Here is a 14102-nt window from a genome sequence, read left to right on the forward strand (position 1 = left end):
ACAGTGATTCAATAAAAAAGATTTAAAAATAGAAAATGAAAATTGAATGACCACAAATGACAGAGCTACACAGTTATTCATGACTGAGTTTCAGGCATACAATGTTTCAACACCAATCCCTTCAAAAGTATCTACTTCCCTCTTCTAAGATCCTAGTTTCTCTCCCGCCCCTCAGTTTCCTTCGCTGTTTCCCTCCATTGTCCTGGTGTTCCCTTCCCTGACCTGTCGCCCAGCCTCAGCCCATTGGCCTGTGTCCTACTGAAGACCAGTTTTCTGCTCTTCATTGCTATTGCCTTTGGGCAGTTGTTAGTCCCCAACCGTGTTATCTTATGCCCCTATGAGGCACGTGAGGGGCATCATTCTGTGTCTGTTCCTCTCCCTCTCCTTTCGCTAGCACGAAACGCTCCAGCTTCAGCCACAGAGCAGCCGATTGCATGGCTTCATCTTCTCAGATGATATTCTGCTGTGTACTGGATGTGATCTTTCCTCCTCCCGGTGCTCTACCTCTGTTGCTCTCACCCTGTGCACCTGCCCCTTGTCTCCACAGATTGCAGAGGAACTCTACTTGAAGGGTGACCGCACAAAAGATGCCATCGACATGTACACACAGGCCGGCCGCTGGGAGCAAGCCCACAAGGTGGAGAGTGCAGGAGGCTCCTGCATCGCTTTCCCTCACCTCTCCTCACCCACTTCCGAGGGTTCCCGAGATGAGGAAGATGACCCGGAGAGAGGCCGGGCCACCCTGATCACTCGCTGTGGAGACAGGGCTGGGGAGCTGGGCCTGGAAATGTACTCCTAAAACCTCCAGTCACCTCAGGCCCTCGGGTCACGCTCCCAGGCCCAGGCTGGCCGGCTTCTAGGAATCAGGAGAGGAGCACTGGCCCCAGGCCCCTCGGCGCCTCCTCCTCAGTGGGTTAGAGTTCTGACTGTCCCTCACGGACGCTGAGTTCACTGAACTGCGCGTGGCAAGCTCTGACCCCACGGTGGCTGCTGGAAAGAGGCTCTGAGTTTCCAGGCTCTGAGGCTCCTCTGCCCCGTGTGTCCACAGCTGGCGCTCAAGTGCATGAGGCCCGAGGATGTGTCAGTGCTGTACATCACTCAGGCCCAGGAGCTGGAGAAGCAGGGCAAGTACCGTGAGGCCGAGAGGTAAGTGCGGGTTGGGGGTCTTGTGCCCCCACCCAGAGGCGGGACAGTCACACCTGGAGCTGGGGCTGGGAGGCCACCATCTTTCTCCCTTCCCCAACCCAGGCTGTATGTGACCGTGGAGGAGCCCGATCTCGCCATCACCATGTTCAAGAAGCACAAGTTGTACGATGACATGATCCGCCTAGTAGGGAAGCACCATCCTGATCTCCTCAGCGACACTCACCTACATTTGGGCAAGGTGAGCCCTTCTGTTCCCGCAACTGTGCGCAGGCAACATCTCACCCCCCACCCCTGAAGCTGACCCACCTTCCCTCCCATAGGAGCTGGAGGCGGAAGGCCGCCTGCAGGAGGCGGAGTACCACTACCTGGAGGCCCAGGAATGGAAGGCAACAGTGAACATGTACCGGTCCAGTGGACTTTGGGAAGAGGCCTACAGGGTAAGAGGGCCAGGCCACTCTGAGGGGTCATCCCTCCCTCTTTCTTTCCCACTCTTTGTTTCTTTTGTTTGTTTGTTTTGATCACTAAACCCAGCAGTGTTTGTGGGCTACTTCTGGTTCTGTGCTCTCAGCTCCCAGCGGCACTGGGGCCCCTGCAGTGCTGGAATAGAACCTGAGCCTCCTGTACGCTGGGTCTGTGCTCAGCACATTGAGCGCCTCCAACCCTCTTTCCCTCTTTCCCTTTTTTTCTTTTTTTATGGTGTTTTGGTCACACCCAGTGATACTCAGAGATTACCCCTGGCTCAGTGCTCAGGGATACTCAGTGCTCACTCCTGGCGGGGCTCAGGGACCATATGGGATGTGGGCAATTGAACCTGGGTGAGCTGCATGCAAGGCAGGCACTTTACCCTCTGTACCATGTCTCTAGCCCCAACTTTCTCTCTCTTAAAACAATGAGTTTTTGGTGTCTTTGAAAACCATATCTATACACACAATTTCACCTCCAGTTTTAAGACTTCCTGGAAGGCCAAAATTATCCTTGGGGGCTGGAGCAATAGCACAGCAGGTAGGGCATTTGCCTTGCATGCGGCCAACCTGGGTTTGATTCCCACCATCCCATATGGTCCCCCAAGCACTGCCAGGAGTAATTCCTGAGTGAACAGCCGGGTGTGACCCCAAAAGGAAAAAAAAATTCTCCTTGGGCCTTAGCCCTCTTCCGGTTCAAGAACAGCTCCCCGATCCTTGTCAAAACCAAGGCCAAGTGCCTGTTCTGGAGCAGAAAGAGAAGATCACTCAGTGGCGAGCAGGAGGTGGCCATGCACCCTTGCTTTGCAGCTCACGTGGTGCCTCTGCTTTGCAGGTGGCCAAGACTCACGGTGGAGCCAATGCCCACAAGCACGTGGCCTATCTGTGGGCCAAGAGCCTGGGCGGAGAGGCTGCCGTCAGACTGCTCAAGAAGCTGGGTCTCCTGGAGGCTGCTATTGACCACGCGGCAGACAACTGGTGAGCCCCTGAGCATCTCCCCCACTACCTTTGTTCCCAAAAGTGCAGAGAAAGACCAAAATGCAACCCAAAATGCAAACCAAGAGCAGTTGCAAAAGCTAAGACAAGACATGAGAGCATGATGAGAGGGCCTTGGAAGAAGCTGACACAGAGGGAGAGTAGGCTGGCCTCACTAGGGAGCACAGTGTCCCATTCCTCCATCCTGAACTGGTCTAAGGAGATGGTCTCCGGGCCTCCCGGGCTCAGGGATGCTAAGCATGTGGCTGAGTCTCAGTAACGGAGGAAGCGCGCTCGCCTCAAAGGCAAAAGAAGCTTCTCTGAAGCCGATGCAGCAGTAGCTGCCGAGGGTCACCACTGAGGGTTTCCTCTCCATGTGACTCAGAAAAGGGCAGCACCAGGTGGCCGTCCCCTCTCTGCTTCTCTGTCTCTCTGGCTAGATTGCCACTCTTTCTCTTTTTTCCAGTTGATAAGAGCAGATTTGCTTTTCTGGTTTTCTTTATTGGTCCCTTATCTCCCCACAATGTCTGCCGTTCTGTCTGGGTTTTTGTTTGCTGGGTTCTTTCCACCTTTCTCATTCTTATTTCTATGCCTCATATGAAAGGGTTTCCGGGCAAAAGCAATAGCAGAGGGCAGGGTGCTTGCTTACATGCGGCTGACCTGGGTTTGATCCCTGGCGTATCAGATGGCTCCCCCAAAGCTTGCCAGGAATAGTTCCTGAACACAGAGCCAGGAGTAGCCCCTGTGTACTGCCGGGTGTGGCCCCCAAAATCAAATTTGGTTTCTGTTTGTGGTTTTGAGAATGGAATCCAGGCCCTCCACTTGCAAGGCCTGTGCACTATCACAGTCTCATCTTGGCCCACAAAGACATTTTTGTTTTTATTTTGGGGCCACACCTGGCAGTGCTTAGTTGCTACTCCTGCCTCTGCACTCGGGGATGACTCCTGGCGGACTTAGGGGAGGACATGGGGTGCCAGGGGCCAAATCCATGTCAGCATCATGCAAGGCAAGCACCCTCTCCACTGTACCATCTCTCTGGCTCAAGATTATTTATTTTTACTTTGGGGCCACACCGGATGGTCTTAGGGCAGTGGGGCCAGGGAGTGGGAGCAGGGATGGAGATAGACGTGGCTACTCTTACTCTGAGATCAGGGGTCAGTCCTGAGAGTGCTCATGGGGCCATGCAGTACCAGGGTCAAACTCCACACTCCTGCATGCAACACCTGCACTCAGCTGATTGAGGTGCCGCAACACCTGCACTCAGCTGATCGCGGTGCCATATCCCGAGCCCAAAAAGAAGCTCTGTGTGTGTGTGTGTGTGTGTGCGTGCGTGCGTGTGCGTAAGCGCACGCGCGCGCACACACGCGCATTTATGTGTGTACACCACATCCATCAGTGCTCAGGACTTATTCCTGGCTCTGCACTCAGGGATCACTCCTGACAGCACTTGGGGATGGGGGCATAGAGTGCTGGGATCAAGGCCTGGTTGGCCAAGTGTAAGGGAAACACTCTCCCTGCACCCCTGAAAGCAAGCCTTGAGTGTGACTTTTTTTGGTTTGGGGGAACGTTTGGTTTTGGGCCACACCACCTGTGCTCAGGTCTTACTCCAGACTCTGCTTAGCAATCACTCCTGGTGGGGCTGGGGGGACATGTATGGGTGTCAGGGATAGAACCCAGGTCAACTGTCTGCAAGGCCAGCACTCTGCCCACTGTACTATCTCTCCAGCCCCCAGTGTGGACTCTCTGCACCTTCCATTTCAGCTCCTTTGAATTTGCATTTGAACTCGCTCGGCTGGCCCTCAAGCACAAAACCCCTGAAATTCACCTGCGCTATGCCATGTACCTGGAGGATGAGGTACTCACTTCTCCAGTGCCTTTGACCCCTGAGCCCCTTGCCCCTGACCTCTGATACTTCTTTCCAGTTCTCAGGACGCCTCTCTCCACTTGTTTAGGGGTCCTTTTCTCCCTTCAGGGCAAATTTGAAGAGGCTGAAGCTGAGTTCATCAGGGCTGGTAAACCCAAGGAAGCCGTCCTCATGTGAGTTGCCCTTGAATTCCTCACCCTGCCCGCCCAGGCACAGCCGCCTGAATCCTTTCTTGCTGTGTCTTTATCTAATCCCCAAACCCACGTTACCATCACCCCTCCCCTCCCCAGTGACAGGGCTACCTGCACTGCCTCGTGAGCCCTCGGTCCCCCCTCAGCCTGTCTATGTTCCCATCTGTGAGCAGGTTTGTCCATAACCAGGACTGGGAAGCAGCTCAGCGGGTGGCTGAGGCCCACGACCCCAACAGCGTCGCCGAGGTGCTGGTGGGGCAGGCTCGGGGGGCCTTGGAGGAGAAGGATTTCCAGCGGGCGGAAGCACTGCTGCTCCGCGCCCAGCGGCCGGGCCTGGCCCTCAGTTACTACAAGGTGGGGCTGCTTGAACACTGTGATCTTAGGGAGACCCCAGGACTTAGTGGGGGTGGGGAAGGAGAGATAAGGGGCAGGGAAGAGTGGCCCGAGCACCCCCTTTTCCTGCGAGCAGGAGGCCGGGCTGTGGAGTGACGCCCTGCGGATCTGTAAGGACTACATGCCCGGGCAGCTGGAGGCCCTGCAGGAGGAGTACGAGCAGGAAGCATCTAAGAAGGGGGCCAGGTGGGCAGCGCCGGGCAGCTGGTGGGGTGAAGGGAGGGGGCGGCGCCACCCACAGGGTCACCAGCGCCCTCTCCACAGGGGCATGGAGGGGCTGGTGGAGCAGGCGCGCCAGTGGGAGCAGGCAGCTGAGTACGGCCGTGCCGTCGACTGCTACCTCAAGGTGCGGGACACCGGCAGCAGCAGCGGCCTGGTAGAGAAGTGCTGGATGAAGGTGAGGCCCAACCCGCTCCCGGGCCCTGCTCAGAACCCTCCCTCGCCCCAGCCTGCTTGTCCTCCTGGGTCCCTCCCTGGCTGGCCAGCAAGGCCAGAACGCTGTGAAAAGAGTGGTCACATGGATCCTGACCTCTAGCGAGAGGGAATCAGACCAGCTCCCACCCGGCCTCCAGTAATGAGTGTTCGGGAAGACCCAAGTGCGTGTTCTGAGCGGAGCTGGGAGAAGCAGGAGGACCCTGCTGGCTGGAGGGCTCAGGGACGGGCCCAGACCCGCCTGGGGCCTGCTGGAGGCCACGAAGCCGCAGAGCAGAGGAGGCTCCTGCGGGGTAGCCAGGCTGCTGTTTCATGGGTTCCTGACTCAGGATTGTATTTCAGTACCTCCCGCGTCAGGAAGCACGCACCCTTGAAGCAGGCTGCCTTCAAGGTAGGGAGTGAGGGTGTCAAAAGCTAGAGGAGGCGCAGGGAGGTGCCTGCCTCCAGCAAGAAGTGTGGTGATGGCACCCTGAAACATTTCCTGCAGTTGTCTCGGGCCCCACTCCGGTGTCCCTAGGAGGTCAAGGGGAGGCATTAGGAAGAGGCCTGGCACTTGACCCTGAGCTTACCAATGCCTTCTCAGCAAGCATCAGGCGAGCAGGGGTTGCATGCATGCAGGCTCTGGGGCCTGTTGGTCAGGTCCGTGCGTGACAGGCTCTGGCTCAGAGAAGGCAGAGGCTGGCTCCCTGCGTGGGGCCTCCGCCTTTCGGCAAGTAGAGGAAAAGAGGCAGTGGGAGTGGAGAAAGCTCAACGGGCTGAGCGCAGGATTTGAATCCAGGAGTCCTGGACCCCACTGGGAGTGGCCCCTCACCCCTCTCTGCCCCTGCTGAGTAACATGCCAGATGTGGCCCCAGAACAAAACAGGCAGAATCGTTCTAGCAGACAATCTGCCACTCCTTTTTCTTTACCAACTCGGGTGCAGGTGGATTTGAGGGGCAGCACATCTCCGGGAGAAGCCTCTGGGGGGCAAGCGGCCCAGGTGAGGAAGGTGCTGCTCTAGACACACTAGCACTCGAGATGGTGAATGTGAGGCCCATCCCGAGTTCCCTGGACTCCCGGCCTGGAGCTTCCTTATTCCATGTCACCAAGATTCTATTAGTGACAACTGGAGAGGCTGATCACTGTGACCTTGGATCCCATGAAGGATGCCTGCAAGAACTGGCAGGGAGGGGCTGGAGCCATAGCACAGCGGGTAGGGCGTTTGCCTTACACGCGGCCAACCCGGGTTCGATTCCCAGCATCCCATATGGTCCCCCAAGCACCGCCAGGAGTAATTCCTGAGTGCGTGAGCCAGGAGTAACCCCTGTGCATCGCTGGGTGTGACCCAAAGAGGAAAAAAAAAAAAACTGGCAGGGAACACACCCACTGGGAGGTTTAAAGGCTCCAGGGGGCAGGTGATCTAGAGATGGGGCACATGTCTTGCATGTATGAGGTCCCTGATTTGACCCCTTGCACCGTGTGAGATCCCACCCTCACCCCAAGTCCTGCTGAGTATAGCCCTGGTGCCCCCTGGCACTGGGAAACCCCAGCCCCAAACTGCCAGGTCTGCACTGATGAGTCTAGAATTTGCGGGAGTGGACCCCAGCACCCCAGCACTGCTAGGAAAGCCCCGATAAAACATGCCAATAAAGACTCCCATGAGGAGGTGACTGTGCCCGGGCGGCCAGGGAGAGGGCCAGAGCACAAGTGAACTGGCAGCTAGAGGGCTAAACAGGGCCCCCAGCGGTATCTGTCCCTCACTTCTCTCCTCTGCTCTCCAGGCAGCCGAACTCGCCATCAAGTTTCTGCCCTCCCAGCGCAGTCTGGAAGTAGTCCGGGCTGTGGGGCCCCAGCTGATCGGAATCGGAAAGCACAGTGCTGTAAGCCGGGGATGAAAGTGACCCAGGGTTGGGACGTCCAGGGTGCGGTGGGTGAGGCACAGTGTGATCCCTGGCACTGCTGTGGTCCCCCAAGTACTGCCAGGAGTAGCTCCCCAGCACTGCTGGGTGTGGCCCCAAAACTCCCACTACACTTCTCAGTAAAAGAAAAGAATTCTCTGGGGATGGGAGAAACGATGGCATGGTGCCCAGGAGGGAGGGCGTTGGTGCAGAGCAGAGAGCTGGGGAGAGGAGAGAGGGGTGTGGAGAGGGGGGCCAGGGTGTGGAGTGGGAATAGGGGTGTGTGGCAGGAGGAATGTGTGTGTGGTGGGGATTGGGTGAGCCAGGGGTGTAGAGGGAGAAGTAGGGGGTGTGGAGTGGGAAGCCAGCCTCACCTCCTCACCCCAACCCGCCCTGCAGGCCGCAGAGCTCTTTCTGAACCTGGACCTTGTCAAGGAAGCCATTGATGCTTTCATTGAGGGTGAGGAGTGGAACAAAGCCAAGCGTGTGGCCAAGGAGCTGGACCCCCGGTATGCGCGATCACCACCTTCTGGAACCTTCTCCTGCCTCCTCCTGTAACTGAGGAAGGTTCTGGAAGTGCAAGCTCCACCTCTTCACAGGTACGAAGACTATGTGGACCAGCATTACAAAGAGTTCCTCAAGAACCAGGGCAAAGTGGACTCGGTGAGTCAGCGTCGGCTGGTGGGTCTGGACGGCCCCTCCACACTGCCTGTGCGTGTGGATGGCCCCATCACCACTCCCCACACGTGTGGATGGCCCCTCCATGCTGCCTACAGGAGTAGACAGCCCCTCAGCACTCCCTGCGGTAACGCTGTCTCTGCCCATCCTCAGCTAGTGAGTGTGGACGTGGTGGCTGCATTGGACCTGTACGTGGAGCAGGGTCAGTGGGACAAGTGCATCGAAACAGCCACCCGCCAGGTGCGCTCCCTTCCGCCCCTGCACTTCTGTGCCCGCCGAAACCCAGCCCCCTGAGATGCCTCAGAGAGCTCGTCCCCCACACCCTGCAGGTGGGGTGGAAGTCCCAGCTGGGCCTGGCTTTGCCCCAGCCCCCGCCCTCCCTTGCTCCCCGGGCCCCAGGATCTTCACCATGCTTTCTCCTCCCTTCCCGGGGCAGAACTACAAGATTCTGCACAAGTACGTGGCTTTGTACGCGACGCACCTGATCCGAGAAGGCGACTGCGCCCAGGCCCTGGCCCTGTACGTGCAGCACGGAGCCCCTGCCAACCCCCAGGTACCAGCCTGCTCCTTTCTCTCCTCACTCACAGACCCTCAGGGTGGCCAGAAACACTCTCTTCTCCCAAGAGTTGCCCTTTGAAGCCGCAGCCCGGGGCAGTCGCAGAGCACCCCGCACCCACCACCCACCTCGGGCCAAACTGCAAAGCTGTGGGTTTCTTGCTCCGCCCTCTTTTCCCTGAAAGGAACCGACACTGATTCTTCTTCTCAGCCTCCCAGCTCTCCCCTGGCCACTGCCCCTGGCTTGCTCTCTCCATGGTCCCCTCTCACTCAGCCCTCCTCCCCTCCAGAACTTCAACATCTATAAGAGGATCTTCACGGACATGGTGAGCTCGCCCGGGAGCAACAGCGCCGAGGCCTACCACAGCTGGGCCGACCTGCGCGATGTCCTCTTCAACCTGGTGAGGAAGTGGCGCCTGGACCCTCGGTGGGCCACTCTCTGGCCCCGGTGGCTGTGCACTGACTCCCTTCCTGCCCTAGTGTGAAAACCTGGCCAAGTCCAGTGAGGCCAACTCGCCAGCCCACGAGGAGTTTGAGACCATGCTGCTGATTGCCCACTACTACGCCACTCGCTCTGCAGCCCAGAGCGTCAAAGCCCTGGTAAGGCCGGGGTGTGCTGCCCAGGGAGGCGTCCAAGTTCCCTACTTTTGAGCATGGCCCTCTTCTCCCATCACCTTTTCCTTTGGGCCGGTGGGGGGAGGGTTAGGTTAGGTTTCTGGAACCATCCCTGGCTGTGCTGGGAGTGGGGGAGTCATTTTAAGTCAGACTGGGGGAGGGCCATATGATGCCAGGAGTTGAATCCAAGTCTCATGCTTGCAAAACATGTGCTCAGCCCATTGAACCAGCCCTCAAATACATCTATCCAACCCTCAAATACGTTATACCCAGAGATGCTCAGGGGCTATTCCTAGCTCTGCTCAGAAGTCACCCCTGACAGTGCTCAGGGCCAGGGGTCTCACCAGGATTAGCCTATGCAGTATAAGTGCCTTTCCCCTAAGCAAGCTCTCTGGCCCCTCAAATACATCTTTGGCCTTGCTGAGAGGGCTTTCCTCCTGTACCTGAGAGTCTCATTATGTTTAAACATTTAGGGTCAGTACAACCAGTAAGGTGCTTTGCCTGGCTTGCATCCCGTATGGTCCCCCAAGCACTGTCAGGAGTAATTCCCGAGCACAGAGCCAGGAATAACCCTTGAGCTTCACCAGATTTTTGTTCTTGTGGCCCCAGAAGGAAAATAATAATAAATAAAGTCCTGTGATTTCTGATCAGTTTCAGGCTCATGCATGATATTGTGTTGTATGTGTACTCACAGACTTGGATAATCTAGTTCTAGCAATGGACAGAAATTTAGAATTAATATAGGAGCTAGAGATAGTACAGACACTACTAGAACACTTGCTTTGCACACAGCTGACCTGGGTTCAATCCCTGGCACCATATATGATCCCCTGAACCCCACCAGTAGTGATTCCTGAGCGTAAGCCCTGAGAACTACCAGGTGTGGCCCCCAAAAACATTGGAAATAACATAGACCCAGTGTTCTCGTGCAGGAAGAAAAGCCAAAAAAAGACCTAGAACTACTTGAGATCCAGAGTAGTTTTATTATCGGCAGTTTTCTGGCCCTGTGGTTGCTTTAGTTTTAAGCTCATTGACCTGGTGGCTTAGTCACTGTAGTGCCCAGATCACAGGGCCGTGTGTGTGTGTCTGTGTGAGAGACTATAGTCCCCAGATCATAGAGCCAAGTGTATGTGACTGTAGTCCCAAGATCATAGGGCCTAATATGTGTGTACAAGACTGTAGTCCCCAGACCATAGAGCCAAGTGTGTGTAAGACTGTAGTCCTAAATCATAGAGCTGAATGTGTGGGTGTGTGACACTTAGTCCCCAGATCATAGAGCAGAGTGTGACTATAGACCCCAGATCATAGAGCCAAGCGTGTGTGTAACTAGTCCCCAGATCATAGAGCCACGTGTGTGACTAAGACCCCAGATCACAGAGCCAAGTGTGTGCGAAAATGTAGTCCCCAGAGCACAGAGCTGAATGTGTGTGTGAGACTGTAGTCCTCAGACCATAGCCGAGTGTGAGACTGTAATCCCCAGGTCAAAGAGCCAAGTGTGTGCATCCTCATACTGAAGAGTTGTACACGCATGCATGTGTTACCAGATAGGACCTAGGCATGCAGAGCGTGTGCTCCGCCCCTCAACGCCGCCCAGCCTCAAGGTGCTCTGCTTTCAATCCCTAGGAAACTGTGGCTGCCAGACTTTCTGTTTCACTCTTGCGTCACACGCAGCTGCTACCTGCAGACAAGGCATTCTATGAGGCTGGCATGGCCTCCAAGGTGAGCTGCGACCAGGATGGGTGGGCCGGGTGCTGAGCAGATCAAGATGCTGGGAGAGAGGCAAGCGCAGGCCAGCAGCTGAAGTGCACGTTGCGTCCCCGGGCCGTGGGGGGAGGCACCAGTAGCCTGGGGTGCATTTGCTGGGCACTCTGTGTGGATTCATTTCCAGAAGGTTCATTTCCAGGGAGGGCACTGAGCAATTTTTCTGTCAAGGGGGTGTCTCTGAGGTAGAAGCCAGCTGGGTGGGGTGATAGCGGGGGGGCTGTGCGGTTCCTTCTGGACCCTTCCCGGCAGCAACCATGCCCAGTTGCTTACACTCCTACCTTCTCTGCTGCAGGCTGTCGGCTGGGAGAACATGGCCTTCATCTTCCTCAACCGGTTCTTGGATCTGACCGACGTGAGTAGGGGCCCGAGTGGTGCCTGGAGGCTGAGGCCAGGCTCAGGCTGGGCCTGTCTCACGGCTGCCCACCCTGCCGCAGGCCATTGAAGAAGGGACGCTGGATGCCCTGGACCACTCTGACTTCCAGGACACAGACATTCCCTTCGAGGTGCCCCTCCCTGCCAAGCAGCATGTGCCGGTAAGGGCGCAGGATTCGGGGGACTCTCCAGGGTGCCCTGAGAAGGGCGGTCACTCAGGCCTGTCCCTGCTCATGGTGGGTACCAGCAGGACCCTGCGCTGCCATCTTAGAAGGCCTCACTGCTCCTCCCGGGGCAGAGGCTGACAAACCCGCAGACAGTCCGAGGAAGAGCATTTGTGACTGAAAGGGGAGCCCAGGAGTGTCTGGCCACCCGCTCCTGAGCACCCCCTTCCACATCCTGCCCTGCTTGAAGCTGCGGGGCCCTCTGTCCTTCCCAGGAGGCTGAGAGAGAAGAGGTCCGGGACTGGGTGCTCACCGTCTCCATGGACCAGCGGCTGGAGCAGGTTCTGCCTCGGGATGAGCGTGGCGCCTACGAGGCTTCCCTGGTAGCAGCGAGCACTGGTGTGCGAGCCCTGCCCTGCCTCATCACAGGTCAGGAGCCCCGCACCCCTGCACTCTTGAGAGGAGGAAAGGAGGGAGAGGCTGTAGGATCCAGAAAGGAGGCCAAAGACCTAATTTCTGTCCCCCCCCCAATTGCTATGGAGGGTCCCCCGGCAGCCCCTCTCAGGCTCAGTTCCTCTTCCTAGGATACCCCATTTTGAGGAACAAAATTGATTTTAAGCGGCATGGGAAAGCAGCAAACAAAGACAACTGGAATAAGTTCCTAATGGCTATCAAGGTGAGAGGGACACTGCAGGGAACGGGGGGCTGGTTGATGCAGAACAGCAACTTCTGGCACAGGGGAGCACCGGTGTCGGCCCGCCCCCCTCCACTCCACTCTCAGGGTGCTCAGGAGCTGACTTTATTTGGGGAGGGGTGTCGGGCCACGTCCCGCCTTGCTCTGTGCGGACAGGTGACCCCTCTGGCTTCCTCTTCTCAGACCTCGCACAGCCCCGTGTGCCAGGACGTGCTGAAGTTCATCAGTCAGTGGTGCGGAGGGCTTCCCAGCACCAGCTTCTCCTTCCAGTAGCCACGCGCCTCCCATTAAAGGTGTACGAGTGAGTGGCTGAGACCGTTGTATTCTTTCGATCGAGCCCCCGCCCCAGCCCAGGGCCTTTTCTCCCCCAGAAGGAATAAGAAGCGTGTAGGAGAAAAGTTCTTTATTAGCGTCATCTACACATCCTGAGGGTAAGTGGAGACCCCCGTGGGACGGAGCCTCAGGACAGCACCTGCCTGATGGAGAAACCTGTGTCTGAGCGCCAGGCCGGAGCAGAGGCAGCCCCAGCTCCTGAGGGCAGGCCCCCACCCTGGCCCTCCGTCCTCTTCACCCACTACCTGTGCTACGCCCAGTTTTTCCGTGGGGACTGGATTTCCTGATTCTGATCCAGGAGCTGCTCGTTTTCCTGCCTTCTTTGTTTAGGGAGCTCCAGCTCTGTCAGTTCCTCGAGCTGCAGAAAAGCGGCGTTCGTGTTCTCCCGCCCGGCCTCGAGTTTAGCCCAGAGCCCAGGACCGAAGCGCCTGGTCCGTCCCGTACCTGCCCCTGCAGCTCTTCCTGCCTGAAGGGCCCAACCCCGCGCAGCGTGAGGGCAGCCACGCAGCAGTAAGCGGACAGAGCCGCCTCGGCCGCGGACATGAGCAGTGACGGGATCCAGAGCGCCAAGGCCGTGTCCTGGAAGGGGAAGAGGAAGGGTGGGGACCGGGCAGCCGAGGCCAGGGGGAATTCCAGGGGCTGGGCCACGCGTGGAGAGAGCACTCACGTAGATTCTGGTGGGGTCAAAAGGGCAATCCACCTGGCCGTGCCCCTCGTCCAGCGGCAGCAAGTCCGCCGGAACCGGATGGCACTCGGCATCAAGTGAGTCTTTGGCCACGGTGAGGGCCACAGCGATGAGGATGCCCAGGGAGCACGCAGCAGACAGCAACAGGTTGGCCAGAGCGACGCCCAGCATGGCCCAGTGCTGGCGGGAGACATCAGGGTGAATGGCCTGGAGGTGGCCAACATGCCCGTTGACCACTCTGCCCAGCGCCCAGCTCTCGCCAGGAGGCCCCGCCTCCCCATTGAAGGATGAAGCCCAACGGCCCGCCGCCAGGTTCCAGGAAATCGCCTCACCAGTTGCTGGTGGCGAAGGTTCCTGGACGCCAGGAGGGCCACGAGTCCCACGGAAACGCTCTGGAAGGCAGGAAGCGTGAGTCCGCGGCCCCGGCGCCGCCGCCCGCCCGCCCAGCCGGCCGGCCGCTCTCACCAGCAGCCCCGAGCCCACGGAGATGACATTGGCGACCGTGTACTCCGACGTGACGGCGCCGCGCGGGTTGGCCACGTGCCGCAGGACGGTGCCGTGCAGCACGGCCCCCAGCAGCAGGTTCAGGTGGCCCACCAGGAGCAGCGCCAGCCCCACGCGCATAAGCCGCCGGGGGCCCCGGGCCGCGTCTGCAAGGCACGGGGGAGGGGCGGGCCTGAGCCGGGGCCGGCGCGGGGACCCAGCGCCCCCCCGGGCCCCCGCGGCCGTGAGGGGAAGCGCCCGCAGGCCGCGCCGCCCCGGGGGGCCTGAGCCACGGGCCCCGGAAGTTACCGAAAGTGCAGAGGCGGCAGCACCTCATCCCGTCCTCCGCGCCGCCGCCGCCGCCCGGCAGCTCTACCTGGGCGGACCTGGCCCGGCCCCGCCCCGCCCGCGCGCCCGCGC

General features: G+C 58.4%; 2 protein-coding genes across 4 annotated transcripts in view; one reads left to right on the plus strand and one right to left on the minus strand.

The window, feature by feature from the left end:
* The window catches only part of IFT172 (intraflagellar transport 172), a 46345-nt gene extending 33891 nt beyond the window's left edge, over positions 1–12454 (plus strand). For all 3 annotated transcript variants that reach the window (XM_056122337.1, XM_056122352.1, XM_056122345.1), the window contains 23 exons: positions 548–637; positions 1049–1146; positions 1249–1384; positions 1467–1583; positions 2443–2585; positions 4344–4437; positions 4555–4619; positions 4811–4991; positions 5107–5216; positions 5295–5427; positions 7223–7321; positions 7739–7848; positions 7939–8002; positions 8171–8257; positions 8454–8570; positions 8863–8973; positions 9053–9172; positions 10811–10906; positions 11244–11303; positions 11386–11484; positions 11763–11916; positions 12072–12163; positions 12365–12454. In XM_056122337.1, the coding sequence (XP_055978312.1) occupies positions 548–637; positions 1049–1146; positions 1249–1384; positions 1467–1583; positions 2443–2585; positions 4344–4437; positions 4555–4619; positions 4811–4991; positions 5107–5216; positions 5295–5427; positions 7223–7321; positions 7739–7848; positions 7939–8002; positions 8171–8257; positions 8454–8570; positions 8863–8973; positions 9053–9172; positions 10811–10906; positions 11244–11303; positions 11386–11484; positions 11763–11916; positions 12072–12163; positions 12365–12454 (2466 nt within the window). The remainder of the gene's footprint in view (positions 1–547; positions 638–1048; positions 1147–1248; positions 1385–1466; positions 1584–2442; positions 2586–4343; positions 4438–4554; positions 4620–4810; positions 4992–5106; positions 5217–5294; positions 5428–7222; positions 7322–7738; positions 7849–7938; positions 8003–8170; positions 8258–8453; positions 8571–8862; positions 8974–9052; positions 9173–10810; positions 10907–11243; positions 11304–11385; positions 11485–11762; positions 11917–12071; positions 12164–12364) is intronic.
* A 120-nt stretch (positions 12455–12574) lies between these two features.
* KRTCAP3 (keratinocyte associated protein 3) lies at positions 12575–14084 on the minus strand. The gene is made up of 7 exons (XM_056122387.1): positions 13992–14084; positions 13665–13849; positions 13532–13591; positions 13182–13379; positions 12959–13093; positions 12760–12872; positions 12575–12657 (listed from the first exon to the last, which is right to left on the minus strand). Exons 1-6 carry the CDS (start codon positions 14017–14019, stop codon positions 12765–12767), a joined length of 714 nt encoding a protein of 237 aa, XP_055978362.1. The 5' UTR covers positions 14020–14084; the 3' UTR covers positions 12575–12657; positions 12760–12764.
* Positions 14085–14102: the final 18 nt, after the last annotated feature.

Source organism: Sorex fumeus, unplaced genomic scaffold (genome assembly GCF_029834395.1).
Source record: "Sorex fumeus unplaced genomic scaffold, SorFum_2.1 ptg000006l, whole genome shotgun sequence".
Lineage (NCBI taxonomy): Eukaryota > Metazoa > Chordata > Mammalia > Eulipotyphla > Soricidae > Sorex > Sorex fumeus.

What these genes read in the sequence shown, in the direction of transcription:
- KRTCAP3 (XM_056122387.1), bottom strand. Translation starts at nt 14,019, where the DNA reads ATGAGGTGCTGCCGCCTCTGCACTTTCG. An exon ending in ACCTTCGCCACCAGCAACTG is followed by an intron (nt 13,380 to 13,531) that starts GTGAGGCGATTT and finishes GTCTCCCGCCAG; the next exon opens with CACTGGGCCATGCTGGGCGT. An exon ending in TTGACCCCACCAGAATCTAC is followed by an intron (nt 13,094 to 13,181) that starts GTGAGTGCTCTC and finishes TTCCCCTTCCAG; the next exon opens with GACACGGCCTTGGCGCTCTG.